Below are 27,842 nucleotides of genomic sequence, written 5' to 3'. Positions count from 1 at the left end.
CCCTTCAGTTGCTGCAAGTGACCAATTGAAGGTGAGAATGAGAAAAGAAATGGAAAGGGGGAGAAACGAAAGTGTTGTACTCCCAGATGTTGGAGACAGGAGGGAGCTTCAGTTTGTGTGAAGCTCAATCTCCATTCACACAAAACCTGCCGTCTGACTGGCTGGAAGCCAAGAGTCCTTCCGGTCCCCCAAATGTTTCCATTGGTCAATACGTCAGCTGGAAGGTCAAGGGGTGGGCTCTGTACTGCACATGCGCAGCTTCCCTTCTCCCTTGGACATGAGCAGTCCCGGACCGGGGAGATGACCAAGTGGCTTCTCGCTCTGGCCGAAGCCGTCAGCCGGTTGCCTGGAAACCTTGTCTCGAGGATGTGTCGGGGGAGGGGGAACAATTAGGGGCGCCGAGCCTGCGCACTGGAACCAGTAGATGTCACCTCTGAGAAGCTGATTTCTATTGGCTGATTCAGGCAGGGCTCCATTGTGGCGACACAAAACGGAAGTTGGACTAAAACTTCCTCCTGTCTCCAACATCTGTGAGTAAAACACGTTCTTTACTCCCCCTTTCCATTTCTTTTCTCATTCTGACCTTCAATTGGTGACTTGCAGCAACTGAAGGGAAAGGAAGTGAATCCAGGGAGGGTGCAGACTCTGGAAAGGTTGGCCCAGGTCTCTCTCTCTCTCAAAGACATTGACATCCTTTGCTCCCTCAGCTTGACACATTTATTTGTCTGGCTAAAAGGATGGTCTCTTTCCCAATGTTCACAATTTAAGGCCTGGTTTTCCCAAGACATGGCTGACATTTAAGGCAACAGTAAGTTAATATAGGACAGAGATATGTCTTTTGTCCTTACATGATACAGATTAGATATATTTGCAGTTCTGTAATAAATTACATTTAATATTATTTTTAGTTTTGTAACGTAGTACCTTAGCTAGATTTATTGTCACATGATCCGAGGTATTGTGAAAAGTATTGTTCTCCGTACAGTGCAGACAGCTCATTCCATACATGAAAAACATAGATCATACGATAAATACATAATGTAAATACATAGACATTGTCTGAAGCATATAAATTGTAGTGCTGCACAGTGGAGAAGATTCGTGGAGAGATCAGTTCCGTTCATAAGAGGGTCATTCAGGTGTCTGGTAACAATGGGGAAGAAGCTGTTTTTGAATCTATAAGTGCGTGTTTTAAGACTTTTGTATCTTTTGCCCAATGGAAGAGGTTGGAAGAGAGAATGACCAGGGTGGGAAGGTTCTTTGATTATGCTGCCCACTTTCGCAAGGCTGCGGGAGTTGTAGACAGAGTCAATGGATGGGAGGTGTGTTCGCATGATGGACTGGGCCGTGTTCATGACTCTGTAGTTTCTTACGGTCTTCGGCGAGCAGTTACCATATCAGGCTGTGATGCAGCCAGATTGGATGCTTTCTGTGGTGCATCTGTAAAAATTGGTATGGGTCAGTGCGGACGTGACAAATTTCCTTAGTTTGCTGAGGATGTATAGGCGCTGTTGTGCTTTCTTGGTTGCAACGTCGTTGTGTGTCGACCAGGGCAGGTTGTTGGTCATGTGTACACCTCGGAAATTGAAGCTGTAAATCATTTCCACCTCCGCACCATTAATGCAGACAGGGGTGTGTACGACCCTTTGTTTCCTGAAGTCAATGACCAGCTCCTTAGTTTTGCTGACAGTGAGGGAGAGATCATTACACCATGCCACATGGTTCTCTATCTCCCTCCTTTACTCTGACTCATCGGTGTTTGATATCCGATCCACGACGGTCGTGTCATCAACAAACTTGTAGATTGAGTTGGAGCTGGATTTTGTGACGTGTGTATAACGAGTATAGTAGGAGGGTTAAGTACGCAGCCTTGCGGGGCCCCAGTATTGAGGACTATCATGGAGGAGGTGTTGTTGTTTATCCTTACTGATTGTGTCTATGGGTTAGGAAGTCAAGGTTCCAGTTACAGAGGGAGGAGCAAGTCCGAGGTTTTGGAGTTTTGAAATGAGCTTGGCTGAGATTATGGTGTTTAAGCAGAACTGTAGTCAATCAATAGGAGTCTGACGTAGGAGTCCTTGTCGAGATGCTCCAGGGATGAGTGTAAGGCCAGGGAGATCTTGTATGCTGTGGGTCAGTTGTGGCATTGTGCGAATTTCAGTGGATCAACATACGCTGGGAGTATGGATGTGCAGGTTAAGTGGATTGGCCATGCTAGATTGCCTTTAGTGTCCAAAAGGTTTGGTGAGGTTACGAGGGTGGGGTGGAGGTGTGGGCTTAAGTGGGGTGCTCTTTTCAAGGGCCATTGCAGACTCGATGGGCCGAATGGCCTCCTTCCGCACTGTAAATGCTATGATTCTGTACTGACAGTGATAATTCCTTTTCCAGGATAATACAAGAGGAGGAATTACAGGCGGAAATCTCAAAAATCACGTCTGAGAACTGTCAGATTCACTCGATTTGTTGGGGCCTGAATATTATCGGCCTTTGAATCTAGAAGGAGAAATGTTTGTCCGATCTATTAGCTTCAAAAGATTTTAAACATCAGCGTGACTGGAAAAGCACCGAGACTCACACACCCGATGAGTGTTCCAGAGCACTGAATGTGGAAAGAGCTTTAACCAGTTACACAGTCTGAAAAAAACATTGCACCATTCAAGCAGGGAGAGACCGTACATGTGTTCTGTGTGTGAATAAGACTTTAACTGATTGTCTGACCTGGACAGACACGAGGAGACCCAAAGCATGGAGAAACCGTGGAAATGTGGGGACTGCGGGAAGGGATACAGAGCCCCTTCTCTGTTGGAGATTCATCGACGCATTCACACTGGGGAGAGTCCGTTCACCTGCTCTGTGTGTGGGAAGGGATTCAGTCGTGCATGCACCCTGCAGAGACACCAGCAAGTTCACAGTGGGGAGAAGCCGTTCACCTGCTCTCAGTGTGGGAAGGGATTCAGACATTCATCCACCTTGCAGAAACATCAGCGAGTTCACACTGGGGAGAAGCCATTCACCTGCTTTCAGTGTGGGAAGAGATTCATTCAGTCATACACTCTACGAACACATGAGCGAATTCACACTGGCGAGAGGCCATTCAACTGCTCTCAGTGTGGGAAGGGATTCTCTCAGTTATCGCACCTGCAGTCACACCAGCGAGTTCACACTGGAGAGAGGCATTTAACCTGCCGTCAGTGTGGGAAGGGATTCACTCAGTTATCCCACCTGGAGTTACACCAGAAAACTTGCCCTCGGGAGAAACCATTCATCTGCTCGCCGTGTGGGAAGGCATTCACTCAGTTATCCCACCTGCAGAGTCACCAGCGAGTTCACACTGGGGAGAGGCCGTTCACCTGCTCTCAGTGTGGGAAGGGATTCAGTGATTCATCTAACCTGCGGAAACATCAGCGAGTCCACACTGGAGAGAGACCATTCTCCTGCTCTCAGTGTGGGAAGGGATTCAGTGAATCATCTAACCTGCGGAAACATCAGCAAATTCACACTGGGGAGAGGCCATTCACCTGCTCTCAGTGTGAGAAGGGGTTCACTGTGTTATCCAAACTGAAGTCACACCAGCGAGTTCACACTGGGGAGAAGCCATTCACCTGCTCTCAGTGTAGGAAGGGATTTAGACAGTCATCCAACCTGCAGAGACATCAGCGAGTTCACACTGGGGAGAGGCCATTCACCTGCTCTCTGTGTGGGACAGGATTTTATGATTCATGGCGCCTGCTGAGACACCAACAATTTCACAAGTGATTATAGGGGTTGAATTCTGCTGTTATTATTTCTGTTCTCAAATCCATTCAGGATTATATTTCATTGAATCTGTCAGTTGGTCAATGGGGTGGATCGGACGGTTTCTTTTTGCTGGACTGCTGGTCTCACGACTTTGCCTCCAGTGGGCTGATGCTCTTTCAGCCTTGTTGCGAATACGTGGTTTCCAATTTCACAAGGATCAAAGCATGAAAGGGTGTTTGGAAGTTAGAAGATGTTTCCTTCCCATTTCTGTTTGGAGCACCCCAATGCATGCCACGTTGCCATGAAGATGAGCTCTGGTGGTTACATGGTTTAAAAACTTTATCTGAGTGTTTCTGAGAGAAGAAAACTGTTGAGGTATGAGGAGCAAGTTGTCTGCAAGGATTGGGAAATTAGAATAAAAGGTATGATGATAGACAGGCAATCACGAGCTGTTAAGGAATTGTTACGTATTTATCTAAAATATTCTTTTGAGACACAAAAATCGAACTGGAAAGGTGATGCAACTGTGGCTACAAGAAAAGATTCTATTAGATCAAAGGATGAACCTCATAAAGTGGCCAAATATTAGTAAGCCTGAGGATTGGGAACATGTTTTAGAATTCAGCAAAGGAGGACCAAGAAACTGATAAAGAACGAGAAAACAGAATATGAGAGCAAATGGGCAAGACAACATAAAAACCAACTGGAAAAGCTCCGATAGGAATGTGAAAAGGAAAAGATTAGCAAAGACCAATGTGGGTCCATTCCAGGCAGAGACAGGAGAGTTTATAATGGGGAATAAGGAAATGGCAGAGAAACTAAACAATGTGTGTCTGTCTTCATGGAGGAAGATACAGAAATTGTCCCACAAACACTAGGGAACCAAGGGACGAGTGACCACAGAAACTGACCGAGATTAGTAGTCCTGGATAAATTAATGTGGTTGAAAGTTAATAAACTGGGCTGGTTTAGCACAGTGGGCTAAACAGCTGACTTGAAATGCAATACCAGCAGCACAGGCTCTATTCCCGTACCGGCCTCCCCGAATAGCCGCCGGAATGTGGCGACGAGGGGCTTTTCACTAACTTAATTGAAGCCTACTTGTGACAATAAGTGATTATTATTATATTCTCAAAAGCTGATGCTCTACATCCCAGAGTGTTGAAAGAGGTGGCTGTAGAGACAGTGGATATATTGATGATCGTCTTTCAAAATGCTCTAGATTCTGGAATGGTTCCTGCAAATTGGAAGGTGGTAAATGTAACCCCACTATTTAAGGAGGGAGAGAGAAAACGGGGAACCACAGAGCCATTAGCCTGACATCAGTAGGAGGGAAAATGCTACAATCTATTATAAAGGATGTGATAACATATGAATTAGGAGCAGGAGTAGGCCACTCGGCCCCTCGAGCCTGCTCCCATCATTCAATAAATTCCCGGCTGATCTGATTGACACCTCAACTCCACACAGGCCCCTTAGAAAATAAATCTGGGAGCTAGTTATGGGAAACAAAGAATTGGCAGAGGATCTAAACAGATATTATGCATCAGTCTTTACTGTGGAAGATATTGGAACATCCCACTAATACGAAAGAATGCAGGGCAGGAATTAAATCCCATCACTGGAGAAGCAGTCTGAGACAAACTAATGGGGCTAAAGGCAGATAAATCCCCTGGACCTGATGGCTGCATCCTGAGATCCTAAAAGAAATAACTACAGAGAAAGTGGACGCATTGATTGTAATGTTCCAAAAATCCTTGGATTCTGGAGAAGTTACTGGAGGTTTGGGAAACTGCCAATGTGACACCGCTAGTCAAAAAGGGAGTGAGGGAAAAAGTTGGAAACTATAGACCAATTACAATAACATTTATCACTGTAAAAATGTTGAAATCAATTAGTAAGGAAGTAATACCAACACTTTTGGAAAATCATAATAAAATCAAGCAGAGTCAGCATGGCTTCATGCAAGAAAATTGTGTCTGATTAATTTAGCAGAATTCTTCGAGGACGCCGCAACTAAAGTGGAGAGAGGGGAACCAGTAGGTGTGTTGTATTTGAATTTCTAGACGGTGTTCAACAAGGTACCTCATCAGGCCGAATTTGCAGACGATACAAAAATAGGTGGAAAGGCAAGTTGCGAGAGGGATACAGTTTGCAACGGGACATTGAGGGGTTACATAAGTGGGCAAAAAGTTAAAAATAATCGTTTATTGTCACAAGTAGGCTTCAATGAAGTTACTGTGAAAAGCCCCTAGTCGCCACATTCCGGCGCCTGTTCGGGGAGGCCGGTATGGGAATTGAACCCGCGCTGCTGCCTTGTTCTGCAATACAAGCCAGCTATTTAGCCCAGTGAGCTAAAACAGCTGGAGTATAATGTGGGAAAATGTGAAGTTCATTTTGGAAGGGAGAACAAAAGAACAGTATTATTTAATTGGAGGAAAACTGCAGAAAGCTGCAACACAAAGGGACTTGGGGAACTTGTGCACGAAACACAGAAAGCTGGCAGACAGGTGCAGCAGGTAATCAGGAAGGCTAATGGAATGTTGGCCCTGATTCCAAGGGGGATGGAGTATAAGAGTCGGGAAGTCTTGCTGCAGCTGTACAAGGTGCTGGTGAGATCACATCTGGAGAACAGAGAGCAGTTTTGGTCCCTTTATTTAATAAAAGATGTTATTTCATTGGTGGTGGCTCAGAGAAGGTTCATCCCAGATGATCCCAGGTATGGAGGGATTGTCTTAGGAGCAAAGGTTGAACAGGTTGAGACTCTACTCATTGGAATGTAGAAGATTGAGAGGTGATCTCATTGAAACATACAGGATTCTTAAGGGGCTTGACAGGGTAAATGCTGAGAGGATGTTTCCCTCGTGGGAGAATCTAGGACCAGAGGGCATAGTCTCAGAATAAAGAGATGTCAATTTAAGATTAAGATGAGGAGGAATTTTGTCTCTTGAGGATTGAGAGTCTTTGGAACTGTGAGAGCTGTGGGGACAGAGTCCTTGTTATATTTAATGCTGAGATAGATTCTTGATCAGTGAGGGAATCAACGATTATGGGGAAAGGGCCAGAAAGTGGACGCGAGAAATGTCAGATAGCTATGATCCAATTGAAAGTTGGAGCTGACTCGAAGGGCCAAATGGCCAACAGCTGTTCCTATTTCTTATTGTCTTATTTGGGTCTTATTCCTGCTGCCCCCCCCCCCCCCCCTCCAATAACCTTTCACCCCCTTGCTTGGCAAGAATCTATCCAGCTCTGCCTTTAAAATAGTCAAAGAATCTACTGCCACTGCCCTTTGAGGAAGTGTTCTAAAGTCTCACAAACCTCTCAGAGAAAAAAAGCTCTCCTTTGCCTTAAATGGGAAACAGTAAGAAGTCTGACAACACCAGGTTAAAGTCCAATAGGTTTGTTTCGAATCACTAGCTTTCGGAGCACTGCTCCTTCCTCAGTTGGGGAAAGTGCTTTCTTTTAAAGTGACTCTAATTTCTAGATTCTCCCACAAGAGAAAACATCCTTTCCACATCCACCCTGTCAAGGCCCCTCAGGATCTTATACGGTTCAATCAAGTCACCTAATCTCCATTGGACACAAGCCCAGCCTGTCCAATCATTCCTCATAAGACCAGCCTCCAATTCCAGGTATGAGTCCAGTAAACCTTCTCTGAACTGCTTCCAACACATTTACATCATTCCTTAAATGAGAGTGATACTGTACACAGTGCTCCAGATGTGGTCTCACCAATGTCCTGTATAACTGAAGGTTAACCTCCCTACTTTTGTATTCAATTCCCCTCACAATAAACAATAACATTCCTATTTACTTTCCTAATTACTTGCTGTACGTGTATACTCGCCTTTTGTGATTCATGCTCTTGGACACCCAGGTCCCTCTGAATCTCAGAGCTCTGCAATCCCTCACCATTCAGATAATAAGCTTTTTTATTCTTCCTGCCAAAGTTGACAATTTTCACATTTTTCCACTTTATTCTCAATTTGCCAGATTTTGTCCCACTCATTTAACATATACCTTTTTAACCTCCTTATGTCCTCTTCACAACTTACTTTCCTACCTATCTTTGTATCATTGGAACATAGGAGCAGGAGTTGGCCATTCAGCCCGTCGAGCCTGCTCCACCATTCAGTACGATCATGGCTGATCATCCACTTCAATGCCTTTTCCCCCACACTATCCCCATATCCCTTTGTGTTACTGGGATTTAGAAATCTGTCAGTCTCTGCTTTAAACACACTCAATGACTGATCTCCCACAGCCCTCTGGGGGTAGAGAATTCCAAAGATTCACAACTTGTAGATTTCTATTGATCAAATGGTTGCCCTCTTCTATTCCCGTATCCCTGTCAGTTTATTTCCCTCAAAAGCCCATCCAATTTCCTTTTGGAAACATTCCATCATCTCTGCTTCTACCCCCTCGTAGGAAGTGGGGTTCAGGTATTTGTCAAATATTGCCAAACTCTTGTTCAAGACTAACATTTTCTTCAAATGTGAAAGAGAATCAGAGAGTACAGAAGGAGGCATTCAGCCCACCATTCCCATACTATCCCTTTAAATGAACAATCAATTTGGTCCCATCACCTGGCAAGTTTCTTTTCCCACAGAATCTGTCCAGTTCCCTTTTGAAAGTTACAGTTGAATTTACTTCCTGCACCTTTGTCAGGCAGTGAATCCCAAATCACAACAACTCGTTCTGTTTTAAATACTTTCACGATACGCTGTGTTTGGATTTTCACAGGGGATTTGCAATGGAAAGAAAGGCATGATTGTTGCACAAAATCAAGACTCAGTCTTTATTGATGATCTTTGTGAATGGACCGAGTGTGATATATCCAAGGTTGGGGACTAGTTCTAAAAATAAATTACATTTATTTGAGTGGCACAGTGGTTGGCCCTGTTGCCTCACAGCACCAGGGGCCCATGTTCGATTCTGGCCATGGTCACTGTCTGTGTGGAGTTTGGACGTCCTCCTGTGTCTGTGTGGGTTTCCTCCAAGTGCTCTGGTTTCCTCCCACAGTCCAAAGATGTATGGGTTTGGTGGATTAGCCCTGATAAATTGCCCCTCAGTGACCAGGGATGTGCAGGTTAGGTTATGGGGTTATGGATGAGTGGATATGGGTAGAGTGCTCTTTGGAAGAGTCGGTGCCAACTCGATTTGCTAAATGGCCTCCTTCTGCACTCAAGGGATTCTGTATCTATTTCTATAGCACCTTTCATGACCACACAATCACCTAAAGCTTTTTACAGCCTTTGAAGTATTTTTGAAGTATAGTCACTGTTGCAATGTCAGAAGTTCTGGGTATGTCTCATTAATAATATTTAGTTTTAAAAATCAGTCACTCGTCCATCTTGACTGTTATAAGTAACAAGGTTAAGGAAGCCATGTTCAACTCTGAATCCTGACTGGAGCTTTATTTTAAAAATTCATTCTGGATAAACGAAACTGTTTCTAGAAACTGATGAATAAGGCAAAATTGTTTAAAGTAACAAATTGTTCCAGAATTTTGTAAAGCTACAGAAGATCATATCCTGCCAAAGTCTGGCTCAAGTCTAAGACTCATTATTCAATCCAATCAAAGTTAGTAAGAAAGAAAGTGATTGTCTTCCATAAAACAGTCTTTTTCAACCAGTGGATATTGTATTAACCAAATGTATTAATTAAAGATAACTGTATTATTTAGCTACCAGTCAGTAACAGATGGCTGAATAAGTAATGAGCCTTAAGTGAGTAACAATTAAATAATCAATCAGCAAGTTACAGTAAGAGTCTGAGTTTTATTTGCTGTATAAATTTAAAAGCTTAATTGTTGTGTATGTAAAGAATGTGCAATGAGGATAACTGTACTGGCAAGAGAGACCTTCAAGCTCTGATTAGCCTCAACATTTGAAACTGTATTAATAAGGGATTGTATAGAATCAGATAAAGGGATAGTTTGAATAAGTTCTTTTGTATTCCTGTCTGAGATAATGAGAGAAGGTGGAGTCAGTAATTGGGGATCCAATTAAATTAATCCAGTGACCAAATTGACCAAAATTCATGTTACAACAGGCCCAACTCTGACGTGAGGTAATGGTCATTTTGGGGATAAAAGTAGAGGTTCTGAAGGTCTTCCTCGCTGGCCAAGTACTGAAGACTCCCGAGGCCGAGTTCCAAGGAAATTACTGTCAAAGAAGGAGCCAGACTCCCGAGGCTGAATTGCACAAGAATTACTGTCAAAGAAGGAGCCAGAAAGGGTTACGCTTCTACAGACTAATCACCCATATGAAGTTATAAAAATCAAAGTTTCTTTGAATAAACTTTTTAAATTTAATATCAAGAGAATTCTGTCTATGCTTTAATTGCCTTGTCTGAACCAAAGTGAATTTATTAAATGCTAAGTTGGGTGTGGCTGAAATCAATAAAGTTCCAGATAACAAGATCAGAAAACATAAATTTAAAAATGCATTTCTATGGAGCCTTTCACAGCCACAGAACGTCGCAAAGTGCTTTACAGCCAATGAAGTACTTTTGAAGTGTAGTCACTGTTGTAACGTAGGAAACACAGCAGCCAATTTACACAGAGCAAGATCCCACACACAGCAATGTGATAATGAGCAGTTGATGTGTTTTTAGTTATGTTGATTGAGGGATAAATATTGACCCGGACATCGGGGATAACTCCCCTGCTCTTCTTCAAAATAGTGGCTGTGGGAACTTTTACATCCACCTGAGAGGGGCAGACAGGGCCTCAGTCTAGCATCTTATTTGAAAGAAGGCTGTTCTGATAGTGCAACAGTCCCTCAATGCCGGGAATAGGAATGTTGGAATAGAATTTTGTCCTCGGGTCCCTGGACTGGGATTTGAACCCACAACCTTTTGACTCATAGGTGAGAGAGCTGCCCATGAGACAAGGTTTACACTATACAATACAAAGTTAGAAAGGGAAAGTTACCCTTTAAAAGCCCCACCTTTGCCTCCAGTGCCTAAATCTAATAAAATCCCCAGTATAAATAACATGGATTTGACGGACAGATTTTAAAGTGTTAGTTTAGAGCCAAAGGTTTTGACTTCCCATCCGAGCCTCGGGCACCTTTCTGTCTCTATTGCTCGTGTCAATGACAGCCAGGCGACGGAGCTGAGGCTGAATTTAGCTGAGAATAACGGGGCCTGCGCACCAGATGGGCGTCGCACTAACAGAGAGACAGGAAGGTGCTGGAGGGCTGACTGGGAAATGGGCCTCCAACCAATTGTTGTATCAGTCACTCAGAACAACTCACTGTGTCAATAAATAAAATAAAATAAAATCTCCCCCTTTGACTCCTTTCTCTTTCTGTTAAAGAGCCTGTCAACTCCTCTCACCCACTTTCCCTGAACAACATCAATCTAATAATGAAAAGTCCAGAAAAATCAAATGTTTTTACTGATAAAAGTTTATTAATGAAGCAGAACACGGGAAATCAAAGTCCAGAAAATGACTTGAGGATCATAGACAACCCGAGTAAAAGGATATTCACAATATTCTGGACACAAATGGTTTCTCTTTAATTCACCTGTAGCCTGTTCCCTGCCCTCTTTGTGGAAAACTCCGCTCAGTCCACAAGCATGACTCTGACCTTCCGCTTGCTGCTATTAGAATTCACCACCTTGCTCTCAGGCTCACATTTCTGACCTCGGCCTGCTGCAATGTTCCGGAGAAGCCCAACACAAGCTGGACCAACAGCCCCTCATCTTCCCATGAGGCACTTTACAGCCTTCTGGACTCAACATTGAGTTCAGCAACTTCAGACCCTGAACTCTCTCCTCCATTTTGATTTGTTTTTTTTGCCGAGTGCCAGTCTGCATCTTGTTTACATGGTTTTTGCTTCCAGACAGAGTTGTCCTTTATTCTGCCATTAACACTTACTCTGGACCAATGCTTTAATTCTTTACTACAACCATTACCTCTCCCTTTCCCTTTTGTTCCAGGATATTTTTGACATTTAATCTTACCCACCCTCCAACCAATCCCTGACTTTACCTTTTGTTCTACCTGACCCTCTGAAAGAAACTAGCTATTTATTTTAGTTAAAAGAGGGTTAATTAATAAATCGAATTAATAATTGACTTAAAAAGCTCAATCAGAAACTATGGAAAATGGATTCCATCATGACTGTGCAAAATGGATATTGCTTGCCTTTGCAAAATGGATATTGCTTGCTTCTGCAAAATGAATATCTGTTGGCAAGGAACAGCTGGCAACAAGCTGAGCAAGTGCAACATTTCTATTGAAGGTTAGGTTGACATTAGAGTTCATATAAGCCTTCCATTGGCCGAAAGAAGGAATCATAAAAGACAAAGCGCAGACCAGTGCAATGACCAGAACAGATTTTGCATACCAACACAAACTAAAGAATTTGAAGATGCAACAAGACTGATAATGTTGCATATTGAAGATTGACAACCCAATCATCGAACCAAATGTATTGAAGACCCATCCAAACTAATCAGCATATTACAGGGGCAGGAATAGATTGACTTAGACTGAGAACAAATTCCTTAAAGGTAATAGTTTTCGGGTATTCTATTCTAGAATCATCCAATATGTTTTGCCTAAGAAGTGATCTATTATCTTTGTTTCATATTTTCCATCTCTATTTCTAACCTATGTGGCTGTTTGCTTTGAGCAAAGAAACCATTACATTGTATTTTGAATTCAAGTCGTTCTGTAAGTTACTAAGGATAATCTGATTCTCAAAACAGTCTTTTGCAGGCAAGGGCTGAACTGAGAACCTTGTAAATTCTGGAATAAGAATTTCTGTTATAATCAATCAATAGATACCAAATAAAATTACATGGCACCCGAAACGGTCGGCGTTACTTAATATACTCAATAACAGGAAAGTGTAGATCTTACACCCTCCCCCCTTTCTCACCAGCTTCAAACCCATCACATTTCTCCCTCTCTTTAGTTCTGAAGTAGAGTTTCATTGGACGTGAAACGTTAACTCTGTTTCTCTCCACAGATGCTGCCAGACCTGCTGTGTTTTTCCAGTTCTTCATGTATTTATTTTAGATCCACCTATAATGGGGGGAAAATGCTATTTACTATCCATGATAAAATACATGTCCTGCATCAGCTTTTGTGGATCATTTCAGAGGAAATGTGCTCTCCCAGGCTCAAAGAGCATCAGCCCACTGGAAGCAAAGTCGTGAGACCGACCAGTCCAGCAGAAAGAAAGCCTCCGACGCTCCCACTTCACCAAGTGTCAGAATGAACATGGCTCAGTCCTGGATGTGATTAACAGCAGCAAAAACAGCAGAATCCAACCTTTGTAATGACTTGTGAATGTGTTGATGTGTCTGCAGATGCGGTAACTGAGTGAATCCCTTTCCACACTCAGAGCAGGTGAATGGGCTCTCCCCGGTGTGAACACACTGGTGTCTCAGCACGTGTGCAGACCGAGTGAATCCTTTCCCACACTCAGAACAGGAGAACAGCCTCTCCCCAGTGTGAACTCGCCTGTGTTCCTGCAGGCTGCATGAATGAGTGAAAGCCTTCTCACACTCAGAACAGGTGAAAGGCCTCTCCCCAGTGTGTACTCGCTGGTGTGTCAGTAGAGTCGGTAAAGCACCGAATCCCTTACCACACACGGAGCAGGTGAACGGCCTATCCCCAGTGTGTACTCGCTGGTGTGTCAGTAGAGTCGGTAAAGCACCGAATCCCTTCCCACATTCAGAGCACATGAATGGCCTTTCCCCAGTGTGAATTTGCTCATGTTTATACAGGTCTGATGAATTACTGAATCCCTTCCCACACTCAGGACAGGTGAATGGTCTCTCCCCAGTGTGAATTTGCTCATGTTTATACAGGTCTGATGAATTACTGAATCCCTTCCCACACTCAGGACAGGTGAATGGTCTCTCCCCAGTGTGAATTCGCTGATGTCTCAATAGGTTGGATGACTGAGTAAATCCCTGCCCACACTCAAGGCAAGTGAACGGCCTCTCCCCAGTGTGAATTCGCTGGTGGGATTGCAAGGTGGATAAATGACTCAAACCGCTTCCACACTCAGGGCAGATGAACGGTCTCTCCCCAGTGTGACGGCGGCGATGAGCCTTCAGTTGTGACGGGTATTTGAATCTCTTGCCACAGTCCCCACATTTCCATGGTTGCTCCATGCAATATGTGACTCTCTCCAAGTCTGATGATCAGTTGAAACCTTGTCTTCACAGCGAACACGTGTATGGATTTTCCCCTCTCTGAATGGTGTGATGTTTCTTTGGGCTGTGTGGCTGGTTAAAGCTCATTCAATATCTGCACTGGGACACTCTCACTCAGGTGTGTGTGTCTCGGTGCTTTTCAGGTTGCAAAGTTGCTGAAAATCCTTTGAAGCCAACAGAGGAGACAAACTTTTCTTCTCCTAGCTTCAAAGTCTGATAATATTCAGCCTCAAAGAATCGAGTGACTCTGTCAGATCGCGTCGTGACGTCTGAGATATCTGACTGGAATTCGTCCTCTTCTAATATTCTGTAAAAACTGTTTACAAAAGACATCACTGTCAGTGCAGGATAGAAATTCAGAACAGACAATTCTAGTTGCTATGGAACATTCTTTCATCTCTTGTTTCCCAAAAGCTGTAAATCTCCATCGCGCACATTCTCCCTCCATTCTCGTTCTGCTTTTCCCAGTAAACACTCAATAATACCGCACTAAAAATGTGTGTAATATATAGGACTTGATTACAGGAGGGGAGACTGATGGGGCTGTGAAGGAGATAGTTATTTCAACAGTGAGATGCGAGAGATCTGCAACTCGCTGCCTATGAGGGTGGAGGAAGCACAGACAATCATCATTTCAAAATAAAAGTGTGAGGAAATAAACTTGCAGAGTAACGGGGATATTGAGGGGGATAGGACTGATTTGCTTTCTCTACAGTCGGCATGGATTGGGCTGCTGAATGAAATCCAAGTGTCGTAATGTGTCAAGCTGAGGGAGCAAATGTCTTCAAGAGATGATATGGAGATGCCGGCGTTGGACTAGGGTGAGCACAGTAAGAAGTCTTACAACACCAGGTTAAAGTCCAACAGGTTTGTTTCGATGTCACTAGCTTTCGGAGCGCTGCTCCTTTCTCAGGTGAATGAAGAGGTATGTTCCAGAAACATATATATAGACAGATTCAAAGATGCCAGACAATGCTTAGAATACGAGCATTAGCAGGTGATTAAATCTTCTCCACCTGTGTTGCCCCTTTCAGTGACCTGTGGACCTGTACTCCTAGATCTCTTTGACTTTCAATACTCTTGAGGGTTCTACCATTCACTGTATATTCCCTACCTGCATTAGACCTTCCAAAATGCATTACCTCACATTTGCCCGGATTAAACTCCATCTGCCATCTCTCCGCCCAAGTCTCCAAACAATCTAAATCCTGCTGTATCCTCTGACAGTCCTCATCGCTATTCGCAATTCCACCAACCTTTGTATCGTCTGCAAACTTACTAATCAGACCAGTTACATTTTCCTCCAAATCATTTATATATACTACAAACAGCAAAAGTCCCAGCACTGATCCCTGTGGAACACCACTGGTCACAGCCCTCCAATTAGAAAAGCATCCTTCCATTGCTACTCTCTGCCTTCTATGACCTAGCCAGTTCTGTATCCACCTTGCCAGCTCACCCCTGATACCGTGTGACTTCACCTTTTGTACTAGTCTACCATGAGGGACCTTGTCAAAGGCCTTACTGAAGTCCATATAGACAACAGCCACTGCCCTACCTGCATCAATCATCTTAGTGACCTCCTCGAAAAACTCTATCAAGTTACAAAACCATGCTGCCTCTCACTAATACGTCCATTTGCTTCCAAATGGGAGTAGATCCTGTCTCGAAGAATTCTCTCCAGTAATTTCCCTACCACTGAAGTAAGGCTCACCGGCCTGTAGTTCCCTGGATTATCCTTGCTACCCTTCTTTTTTTTTAAAGTATATTTTATTCAAGATTTATTGGCCAAACATAACAGTACGTAGTGTTTCTTTTAAACAACAATAAAGCAATATAAATAAAAGTGGCCAGTTTTAAACAAATAAATAAATAATATATGAACAGAAACAAAAACCAAACTAAATGGCAACTGCCTGGTCAAAAATAAATACTCTCCAAAGATACAATCCAACAGTCCAATATACATTACCGAAAACAAGTGCCTATACATATACAATAACATCCCTGAGAGTCCGTCCGATTCCTCCCCCCCCCCCTCCCCATCCGCCCCCCTCCCCCCTGGGTTGCTGCTGTTGTCTTCTTCTTTTCCATTCCCTCTATCTTTCTGTGAGATAGTCGACGAACGGTTGCCACCGCCTGGTGAACCCTTGACCCGAACCCCTTAGTACGAACTTAATCCGTTCTAACTTTATAAACCCTGCCATGTCGTTTATCCAGGTCTCCTCACCCCGGGGTTTGGCTTCCTTCCACATTAACAATATCCTGCGCCGGGCTACTAGGGACGCAAATGCCAAAACATCAGCCTCTCTCGCCTCCTGCACTCCCAGCTCTTCTGCAACCCCAAATATAGCCAACCCCCAGCTTGGTTCGACCTGGACCCCCACCACCTTCGAAAGCACCTTTGCCACCCCCACCCAAAACCCCTGTAGTGCCGGGCATGACCAGAACATGTGGGTGTGATTCGCTGGGCTTCTCCAGCATCTCGCACACCCATCCTCTACCCAAAAAAATTTACTGAGCCGTGCTCCAGTCATATGCGCCCTGTGTAACACCTTAAATTGTATCAGGCTTAGCCTGGCACACGAGGATGATGAGTTTACCCTACGTAGGGCATCAGCCCACAGCCCCTCCTCAATCTCCTCCCCCAGCTCTTCTTCCCATTTCCCTTTCAGCTCATCTACCATGATCTCCCCCTCGTCCCTCATTTCCCTATATATGTCCGACACCTTACCATCCCCCACCCATGTCTCTGAGATCACTCTATCCTGCACCTCCTGCGTCGGGAGCTGCGGGAATTCCCTCACCTGTTGCCTCGCAAAAGCCCTCAGTTGCATATACCGAAATGCATTCCCTTGGGGCAACCCATATTTTTCCGTCAGCACTCCCAGACTCGCAAACGTCCCATCTACGAACAGATCTCTCAAATGTGCTACCCCTGCTCTTTGCCATGCTCCAAATCCCCCATCCATTCTCCCCGGAACAAACCTATGGTTATTTCTTATCGGGGACCGCACCGAGGCTCCCGTCTTTCCCCTATGCCATCTCCACTGCCCCCAAATTTTCAATGTAGCCACCACCACTGGGCTTGTAGTGTATTTCTTCGGTGAGAACGGCAACGGTGCCGTCACCATAGCTTGTAGGCTAGTCCCACTGCAGGGCGCCCTCTCCAATCTCTTCCACGCCGCTCCCTCCTCTTCTCCCATCCACTTACACACCATTGAAATATTGGCGGCCCAGTAGTACTTGCTACCCTTCTTAAACAGAGGAACAACATTGGCTATTCTCCAGTCCTCTGGGACATCACCTGAAGACAGTGAGGATCCAAAGATTTCTGTTAAGGCCTCAGCAATTTCCTCTCCAGCATCCTTCAGCATTCTGGGGTAGATCTCATCAGGCCCTGGGGACTTATCTACCTTAATATTTTTTAAGACACCCAACACCTCGTCTTTTTGGATCTCAATGTGACCCAGGCTATCTACATACCCTTCTCCAGACTCAACATCTACCAATTTCTTCTCTTTGGTGAATACTGATGCAAAGTATTCATTTAGTACCTCGCCCATTTCCTCTGGCTCCACACATAGATTCCCTTGCCTATCCTTCAGTGGGCCAACCCTTTTCCTGGCTACCCTCTTGCTTTTTAAGTACGTGTAAAAAGCCTTGGGATTTTCCTTAACCCTATTTGCCAATGACTTTTCGTGACCTCTTCTAGCCCTCCTGACTCCTTGCTTAAGTTCCTTCCTACTTTCCTTATATTCCACACAGGCTTCGTCTGTTCCCAGCCTTTTAGCCCTGACAAATGCCTCCTTTTTCTTTTTGACGAGGCCTACAATATCTCTCGTTATCCAAGGTTCCCGAAAATTGCCGTATTTATCTTTCTTCCTGACAGGAACATGCCGATCCTGAATTCCTTTCAACTGACACTTGAAAGCCTCCTACATGTCAGATGTTGATTTGCCCTCAAACATCCGCCACCAATCTATGTTCTTCAGTTCCCGCCTAATATTGTTATAATTAGCCTTCCCCCAATTTAGCACATTCATCCTAGGACCACTCTTATCCTTGTCCACCAGCACTGTAAAACTTACTGAATTGTGGTCACTGTTCCCGAAATGCTCCCCTACTGAAACATCTACCACCTGGCCGGGCTCATTCCCCAATACCAGGTCCAGTACCGCCCCTTCCCTAGTTGGACTGTCCACATATTGTTTTAAGAAGCCCTCCTGGATGCTCCTTACAAACTCCGCCCCGTCTAAGCCCCTGACACTAAGTGAGTCCCAGTCAATATTGGGGAAGTTGAAGTCTCCCCTCACCACAACCCTGTTGTTTTTACTCTTTTCCAAAATTTGTCTACCTATCTGCTCCTCTATCTCCCGTTGGCTGTTGGGAGGCCTGTAGTAAACCCCCAACATTGTGACTGCACCCTTCTTATTCCTGATCTCTACCCATATAGCCTCACTGCCCTCTGAGGTGTCCTCTCGCAGTACAGCTGTGATATTCTCCTGAACCAGTAGCGCAACTCCACCACCCCTTTTACATCCCCCTCTATCCCGCCTGAAACATCTAAATCCTGGAACGTTTAGCTGCCAATCCTGCCCTTCCCTCAACCAGGTCTCTGTAATGGCAACAACATCATAGTTCCAAGTACTAATCCAAGTTCTAAGTTCATCTGCCCTACCCGTAATACTTCTTGCATTAAAACATATGCACTTCAGGCCACCAGACCCGCTGTGTTCAGCAACTTCTCCCTGTCTGCTCTGCCTCAGAGCCCCATTGTCCCTATTCCCTAGTTCTCCCTCAATGCTCTCACCTTCTGACCTATTGCTCCCGTGCCCACCCCCCTGCCATACTGGTTTAAACCCTCCCGTGTGACACTAGCAAACCTCGCGGCCTGGATATTTATGCCTCTCCGGTTTAGATGCAACCCGTCCTTCTTATATAGGTCACACCTGCCCCGGAAGAGCTCCCAGTGGTCCAGATAACGGAAACCCTTCCTCCTACACCAGCTGTTTAGCCACGTGTTTAGCTGCTCTATCTTCCTATTTCTAGCCTCACTGGTACGTGGCACAGGGAGTAATCCCGAGATTACAACCCTAGAGGTCCTGTTTTTTAACTTTCTGCCTAGCTCCCTGAACTCCTGCTGCAGGATCTCATGCTCCTTCCTGCCTATGTCGTTAGTACCAATATGTACAACGACCTCTGCCTGTTTGCCCTCCCCCTGGCACCAGGGAGGCAACATACCATCCTGGAGTCTCTTTCACGTCCACAGAAGCGCCTATCTGTGCCCCTGACTATAGAGTCCCCTATTACTTTTGCTCTTCTGTGCTTTGACCCTCCCTTCTGAACATCAGAGCCAGCCGTGGTGCCACTGCTCTGGCTGCTGCTGTTTTCCCCTGATAGGCTATCCCCCTCCCGACAGTATCCAAAGGGGTATACCTGTTCGAGAGGGGGACAACCACAGGGGATTCCTGCACTGACTGCCTGCCCTTTCTGGTGGTCACCCATTTCTCTGCCTGCACCTTGGGTGTGACCACATTTATATAACTGCGATCTATGACGCTTTCCGGCACCTGCATTCTCCTAAGTGCATCCAATTGCTGCTCCAACCGAACCATGCGGTCTGTGAGGAGCTCCAGTTGGGTGCACTTTCTGCAGATGAAGCCATCCGGGATGCTGGAAGCCTCCCGGACCTGCCACATCTCACAGTCAGAGCACTGCACCCCTCTAACTGACATTGCGTCAATTAATTAAAATTAAAAGTTTTTTAAAAAAAGATTTATATATATTTTTCTTTAAAGTTACTGTTAACTATCTGTTTCCTAGCACTAGATTTCTAATATAAATGCGAAAGCTAAATATAGTACTCTCCGATCTCTGGCTTAGATACCCCTCTAAATTATAATTAAGTAATTATGTTTAATTAGTTACCAATGCTTAATTTTTTTAATTTAGTGTAGATTCCCAACCAGCCACTCAGGTCACAGCTTTTCTGTGATGTCACTTCAGTTTCCCCCCGACACACACAATTTGAAAAAGGTACAAAAGTAAAAATGAGTAAAAATCACTTACTTACCTTCTTACCTTCTGAGTGTCTTAGATGTTCTCAGGTTCTCTCCCTGACAGAGACTGCTCCTCCTCCTCCGAACGGCTCCCGAAACTAGGCCGCGATCTTTTAAAATCTCCGTTCTGACTCGCAGCTCCCGCTCTTTTTAAATCTCTCGTGCTTTTTAAATCTTTTTAAATAAGCAGTGGGAGAAATCCTGGTGGGAGGATAGGAGACAGAATTGTCTGTTCTTAATTTCTATCCTGTACTAACAGTGATGACGTTTGTAAACTCATTTATCAGATGGGTGGATTTGAAGACAGAAATTGCAAGGCAAGCACCTCGTTGTAATCTGACAGATTCACTTAATTCATCAGGATCTGAATATCATTAACCATTGAATCCAGAAGGAGAAGTTATGATCTGTCAGCTTTAAAATAATTTAAATATTACTTTCACTGGAAAGGCACAAAGACTCATCCAAGTGAGAGTTCCACTGCACTGACTGTGTAAAGCCTGAAATATTATCACAACATTCACATTGAGGAGAAACCTTCCTAGTGTTCTGTATGTGGATGAAACTTCAACTGAGCATTGAACCCGAAGAGACACAAGGACACACACCATCGGAGGAACAATCATCAAGGTCCCCGATAATTTTAATGTCGGTTAAGAGAATCAGATTCGCAAAAATAGCCTTAAAAATGGGTTCAGAGTCTTTTTGGAACAATTTCTTAGAGCCGTACATTCTAGAGCCAACCAGGGGGCAGACTATCCTCGACCTGGTAATGTGCAACAAGATTATTCAATAACTTCATGGTGATGGACCCTCTAAGCCACAGTGATCATAATATAATAGAATTCCACTTTCAGTTTAAAGGTGAGAAGTGCTGGTCTAAGGGCGGCACAGTGGAGCAGTGGTTAGCACTGCTGCCTCATGGCACTGAGGACCTGGGTTCGATCCCGGCCCCGGGTCACTGCCCATGTGGTGTTTACACATTCTCCTCAAGTCTGTGTGGGTCTCACCCCCACAACCCAAAGGTGTGCAGTGTAGGTGGATTGGCCACGTTAAATTGCCCTTTAATTGGAAAAAAAGAATGGGGTACACTAAAGACTGGTCTAAGACCAGTGTTTTAAAAACTAAATAAAGATAACTCTGAAGGGTATGAAGGGAGAACTGGCTAAAGTGAACTTGGGAAACTAGGTTCAAAGTTGGGACATCAGTACGGAAGTGGATGACTTTGAATAACTCTCAGCAAAGATTTATCCCAGAGAGAGAGAAAGGCTCTTTGAGAAGAATGCATCATCCATGGTTAAATAAGGAAGCCAAGGATTGTATTAAATTGAAAGAAACTCCGTCCAAATTTGCAAAGGTTAGTGTTCACTTAAAGGTTGGACAGATTTTAAGAATCAGCAAAGAATGACCAAAAAGATAAGAAAGAGGCAGAAATTAGAGTATGTGGGTAAACATTATCGGACTATAAAAGGAGATAGTAAAGGTTTCTGCAAGTATTTGAAGAGGAAAATAATGATTAAATCCAGGTTGGTCCTCTTGAGAGTGAGCCTGGAAAATTGATCATGGAAAAGAAATAAATGATGATTTAAACAGGTATTTTGTGTCTATCGTCATGGTTGCAGACTGAGAAAAATTCACAAAGATAATTGAAAATCGAAAGGTAATAGGGAGGAAGGAACACAGAACAATCACCAGAGAAAAGATGCCAGGAAAACGATTGAACCTAAAGGCTGACAAGTCCCCAGGACCGGGTGACCTGCATCCTTGGGTTTTAAAAGAAGTGGTGACAAAGAGAGTAGATGCATAGGTTATAATCCCACAAAATTCCTTAGATTCTGGAACGGTCCCAGTGGATTGGAAAAAAGAGAATGTAACACCTCTATTCCAGAAAGGAGGGAGGCAGAAATCAGGAAACTATAGGCTAGTTAGCCTAACATGTGTGACAGGGAAAGTGCGAGAATCCATTATTAAGGAGGTTACAGCAGGATACTTAGAAAATGTAAACATGATTACTGTTCATTTATAACAAGAACTATCATAAAATATGCAGTATATGCAACTAATTAACTACACGTAATACCCAAGTCAACCTGCCCCACCCTCTCTCTATATATATACACACACACACACACACAAGACAGACAACCACAGAGGGATGGAAAGGGGTTAAAAAAAAAATCAAAATTGGAGGAAAGAGCTTTTCTTCACAACAGGCTTGCAGATTAAAGTCTTTGGCTTGCAGTCTGTAATGATCTTCTTTGGAGATTTATTCATTCAGGTACTCTCTACTTTCAAAATGCAGTAGTTAAAACTTTTCTGGAGAGGCATCTTCGTTCACATCAAACTTTGCTTTCAGTTTGTAGTTTGTCTTTCAGCCCCTGTAGTCTCATGAATACAGCACCCACCAAGCTTTCTGGAGAGAGAGTCAGCCCTCACAGTGGCCTTCTGGGGAGAGTTAGCTAGATCTTGTTGGAGAGAGTTAGATGTATCAGCGAGCTGCCAGAGTCAAAACTGATACCAAACTGATATCTTGGGACTCAGAAAAGCATTCCAATGGAATGATATCCAATCACCACCTGTTACTGGACAGATCACAGCTTTTTGGGCCAATTCATTGGCAACATCAAATCAATCAATCGGACGTTTCATTTTGAGGTGTGCAAGACATAAATCACAAACGTCCAATCCATCCCCATTATACAAGTTCCCTTCCTAGTCTTTATGTTGGTAACTAGTCAGCCCTTAAGCCCATGACAAAGCATCTGCAATCACATTATCCATTCCAGGAATATGTACAATTGTAACATTGAACTGTTGTCATAATAAACTCCAATGGAATAATCTTGCGTCCCAGGTTTTAAACTTCTCTACAAATGCAAGTAGATTATGGTCTGTGTAAACTATGCTTTGCTGATTGTCATGTTGGACATGTACTACGAAGTGCTGAAGGGTTAGTAGCAAGGCCAAGGCTTCCTCTTCAACGTTGGAATACTTTCTTTGGCACAGACTGATTTTCTTTCTAAAAATACCTCCCTGGCCTCTTTATTCCTGCATTGTTGTCCTGTTGTAGCACTGCCCCTACTCCCAGGTCACTGGCATTTGTGGCCATTTTATATGATCTGGAAATGTCTGGGATGGCCAGCATTGGTTCGCTCACCAACATGGCCGTCAATCTGTCAAACTCTACTTGGCGTTCTGTGGATCACTGCATTTTTGGTTGTTTCCGCTACATATTCAACGTGCATTTTATTTCAGTTTCTAACTGAGGAGGATGTAGCTTTATTAGAATTTCTGATGTTTACTTCATGATTTGTTAACTGAGTGCTGCTTGGTATTTCCATTCAATTCTATTCATACTCTTTCAGCATCTTTGTGACATATGCCCCTTTCTGTGTCTCGTGTAATGTAATGATGTGGAGATACCAGCATTGGACTGGAGTGGGCTCAGTAAGAAGTCTTACAACACCAGATTAAAGTCCAACATGTTTGTTTTGAATCACTAGCTTTCGGAGCACAGCTCCTTCATCACCTGATGAAGGAGCTGTGCTCTGAAAGCTCGTGTTATGTAGTCAGTCTTTTCTGATTGTCCAATGAATGTTTATCCATATTTCAAAGACTTCCTACAGTCAAACTACAAGCACTATTGTCACTGCTGAGGGAAATATTTGGTTCATTTTTAATCAATAAACCCTCTTCAACCCCTCCAGCTTTACATGCTCTCTTTTCTTGCACATGGTTACTTTCAGAAATAAGAACCATTCTTTGTTTTGCAGCCTCTACCTCCTCTTTGGCGCCGTTATCAATGCCCCCAAACTGGTGCCGTTGCATGATACCGCCTCCACACGCTCCCATACCAACCCTCCCCAACACCCACTTCCTGATCATGGCTACATTCACCGCCCAATAATAATTACTAAAGTTCAGCAGCACCAGCCCGCCCTTCCCCCGGCTCCGCTCAAGCATCCCCTTTTTTACTCCCGGGGTTTTACCCACCCATACAAAGCCAGTGATCACCTTATTGACCCGTTTATAGAAGGACCATGGAATAAAGATGGGGAGACACTGAAACGCAAACAGGAATCTCGGGAGGACTGTCATTTTCATTGTCTGCACACCCCCAGCTAGTGACAACGGAAGCGCGTCCCACCTTCGGAAATCATCCTTCATTTGGTCCACTAATCAGGCCAAATTTTACATGTGTAGCCGTTCCCATTCCCGCGCCACCTGAATGCCTAGGTATCGAAAGCTTCCCCCTACCACCCTAAACGGCAGCTCCCCCAATCACCTCTCCTGACCTTTGCCTGGATCACAAACATCTCACTTTTCCCCATATTCAATTTATAACCCGAAAACTGGCCAAATTCCCCCAGAATCCTCATAATTTCTTCCATCACCTCTAGTGGGTCCGAAACATATAGGATCAGGTTGTCTGCATATAGCGAGACTCTGTGTTCCACTCCCTCCCGGACCAGCCCCTTGAGGCTCTCAGTGCAATTGCCAGCAGCTCTATGGCCAACGCGAACAGGAGTGGGCATCCCTGTCTTGTCCCCGATGCAGCCTGACATAGTCCGATGTTGACCTGTCCATCCGTAGCTCGCAACAGGAGCCTGATACAACTGCCTGACCCAGTCAATAAAGCCCCGCCCTAATCCAAACCACCCAGTACCTCCCGCAGATATCCCATTCCACCCAATCAAATGCCTTCTCTGCATCCATTCGACCACTACCTTCACGTCCTTACCTTTTGGGGGCATCATAATCACATTTAACATCCTTCTTATGTTGGCCGCCAACTGCCTACCCTTAACAAACCCCATCTGATCCTCCGCGATCACGGCCGGAACGCAGTCTTCAATCCTAGAGGACAAGATTTTGGCCAGCAGTTTGGCGTCCACATTTAGTAGGGATGACCTATAGGTTCCGCATAGCTCTGAATCCTTGTCCCGCTTCAGGATCAATGAGATAGTGGCCTGTGACATCGTTGGGGGAAGCACCCCAGGTTCCCTTGCCTCATTGTATGTCCCCATCAACAGCGACCCCAATATCCCAGAGAACGTTTTACAGAACTCCACTGGGTACCCGTCTGGCCCCGGGGCTTTACCCGACTGCATGGCCTTCAGTCCCTCTGCTATTTCGTCCAACCCAATCGAGGTCCTCAGCCCTTCTCCAAACCCCCCGTCCACCTTCGGGAACTTCAGCCCCCCTAAAAAGTGCCTCATCCCCTACGGCCCAGCTGGGGGTTCCAACCCATACAACTTGCTGTAAAACTCCTTGAACGCCTTATTCACCCCTGCTGAGTCTCCGACCAGGTTCCCATCCCCATCCTTTACTTTCCCTTTCTTCCTGGCTGCCTCCCTCTTTCTAAGCTGCTGTGCAAGCATTCTGCTGGCCTTCTCACCATGTACATATATCGCCCCCTCATATTCCTCAGCTGCTCCATCACCTTCCCTGTAGTTAACAAGCCGAACTCCGCCTGTAGCCTCCGTTGCTCCCTTAGAAGCCCTGCCTCTGAGTTCTCCGCATACCTCCTGTCGACCTGCAGTATCTCCTTTATCAGTCCGTCCGTCTCTTTCTCTGTCGGCCTTCTCTCTGTGGGCCTGTATCAAGATCAGCTCCCCTCTAACCACCGCCTTCATTGCCTCCCAGACACTCCGCCGAAACCTCACCTGTGTCGTTGATTTCCAGGTAGTTCTGAATATATTTGAGCAAGTCGATCTTTAATGGTGAGAAATGGTTTGGGAGGAGTTTTGGCAGAAAATGTGGTCATTTGTGGAATTAGGGGTTTGTTTAGCACAGTGGGCTAAATAGCTGGCTTGTAATGCAGAATAATGCCAGCAGCGCGCATTGAATTCCTGTACCAGCCTCCCCGAACAGGTGCCGGAATGTGGCAACTAGGGGCTTTTCGTTGGAATTTAGAAGGATGAGGGGGGATCTTCTAGAAACATATAAGATTATGAAGGGAATAGACAGGATAGATGCGGGCAGGTTGTTTCCACTGGCGGGTGAAAGCAGAACTAGGGGGCATAGCCTCAAAATAAGGGGAAGTAGATTTAGGACTGAGTTTAGGAGGAACCTCTTCACCCAAAGGGTGGTGAATCTATGGAATGCCTTGCCCAGTGAAGCAGTAGAGGCTCCTTCATTAAATGTTTTTAAGATAAAGGTAGATAGTTTTTTGAAGAATAAAGGGATTAAGGGTTATGGTGTTCGGGACGGAAAGTGGAGCTGAGTCCACAAAAGATCAGCCATGATCTCATTGAATGGTGGAGCAGGCTTGAGGGGCCAGATGGCCTACTCCTGCTCCTAGTTCTTATGTTCTTATGTTCACAGTAACTTCATTGAAGCCTACTTGTGACAATAAACGATTATTATTATTATTTAGTGGTGAGAGCAGTAGTGTGCCACTATGGTGAGAGAGTTCGGTGAAAAGTGGTGAAGTGGCAGTAGGAGTAAAAGAAAAATTACCTTTTTAGGATAAGATTTATCCTAGATAATAATATAGCTGGATCACAGGGGGGAGTGCAACCTACTATGGTTGAAAAGCCAGTGGAAAGCGGAACTGAGATGTTGCAAGAAATATATCCGGGAGTGTTTCCTGATTGCGTGGCAATCAGATCACAAAACCACTAGTTAAAACAGGAGGAACAGAATTTGAGGAGTGCCAATAGGGAGGCTGAGGTTCAGTTGTCAGAAAACATGCTTGATCAGATGGTTGGTAAAAACAAGAGCAGGTGGTGGATGAAACGGATAATTTTAGTTCAAGCAAGTTGGTTCAATGGGGTGAATGTGGAGATCCGCACAGACAGTGACCCAAGCCGGGAATTGAACCTGGGTCCCTGGTGATGTGATGCAACAGTGCTAACCACTGTGCTACCATGTCACACCGGTAGTGACACAAGAGGTGATTATACTAGTATCTGGTCAGGACTGGAGCTGTCTCACAGTTTTACAGAGAGCATCGTCTGTGGTGGAGGCTGAAGAGCTTGTACAAATGTAGCCAGAATGTTCAGCAAACATTTGCATGCACTGACTGTTGTTTTGCACTGTCCAAATGCACCAGCACTTACCCATTATTTTTGGCTATCCTCAACAGACACAGAATACAAAGCAGCTGATAAATGTGAAGAACAGATGATGAATGCTGCAGCATCGATAGCAACCTGTCTGACCATCAAGAGAAGAATTCTGCTGTCAGAGCCAGGCAACTACATATCACTGAATTGTTTTTTTTTTTAAATTTAGAGTATCCAATTATTTTTTTCTAATTAAGGGGCAATTTAGCATGGCCAATCCACCTATCTTGCACATTTTTGGGTTGTGGGGGTGAGACCCACGCAGACACGGGGAGAATGTGCAAACTCCACAAGGACAGTAACCCAGGGCCAGGATCGAACCTGGGACCTCGGCGCCGTGAGGCAGCAGTGCTGACCACTGTGCCACCATTCTGTGCATTTATCACTGAATTGTTGATGAAGCTTTTCTTGTGTAATCTTAGGAGGCCATCCTGATCTTTGAAATCTCTCTTGCTCGAAGTAGTGGTTAAATTTATGCTAATGACTGTGACATGTGAGAAGACTAAAATGGACTATACTCACGTGTATGTTAGCCTGTTGAAAAATGTAAAATGTTATTATAGAGTATAAGTTGCATAAAATCATAAGAAATGTTTAACGTTAAAAAGTTTTTAGAAAAATAAAGCCATCTGCGTACATAGCAGGTTCATTTTTTTTAAAGGGGGAGGTGTGACAATTGGAAGATTTTAGGAAAATTTCGATCATAAATGTATTGAGCAATTTAAGGGTTAAAAGCATCGGGTTAAAGTGTGATTCACTGCAGTGGTCCTGTTTTTATTTTAAAGAAGGA

The 27,842-nt window shown here is 44.4% G+C and overlaps 1 protein-coding gene across 8 annotated transcripts; it reads left to right on the top strand.

Moving 5' to 3' along the window:
* The first annotated feature begins 267 nt into the window (after positions 1–267).
* LOC140420285 (uncharacterized) lies at positions 268–27,498 on the top strand. 8 transcript variants are annotated; one of them, XR_011946266.1, is made up of 3 exons: positions 268–530; positions 2,386–4,157; positions 9,790–10,051. XR_011946266.1 is itself a non-coding variant. In XM_072504318.1 (3 exons), exons 2-3 carry the CDS (start codon positions 2,743–2,745, stop codon positions 9,809–9,811), a joined length of 1,029 nt encoding a protein of 342 aa, XP_072360419.1. In that variant the 5' UTR covers positions 268–530; positions 2,386–2,742; the 3' UTR covers positions 9,812–10,051. The 8 variants fall into 8 exon arrangements, 2 of the variants coding, with proteins under 2 accessions (XP_072360419.1, XP_072360420.1); XM_072504318.1 differs by having other exon boundaries at positions 2,386–3,749; XM_072504319.1 differs by lacking the exon at positions 268–530 and adding an exon at positions 645–808 and having other exon boundaries at positions 2,386–3,749.
* The last annotated feature ends 344 nt before the right edge of the window (positions 27,499–27,842 follow it).

Source organism: Scyliorhinus torazame, chromosome 5 (assembly GCF_047496885.1).
Source record: "Scyliorhinus torazame isolate Kashiwa2021f chromosome 5, sScyTor2.1, whole genome shotgun sequence".
NCBI lineage: Eukaryota > Metazoa > Chordata > Chondrichthyes > Carcharhiniformes > Scyliorhinidae > Scyliorhinus > Scyliorhinus torazame.
Note: the sequence above shows the minus strand (reverse complement) of the source record. Positions and strands in the feature narration are given on the sequence as shown.

Bases quoted from the DNA above. Each gene is read 5' to 3' on its own strand.
- LOC140420285 (XM_072504318.1), top strand. From the start codon at position 2,743: ATGGAGAAACCGTGGAAATGTGGGGACTGCGGGAAGGGATACAGAGCC. The intron at 3,750-9,789 runs GTGATTATAGGG...ATGTTACAACAG, and splicing joins AGACACCAACAATTTCACAA to GCCCAACTCTGACGTGAGGT.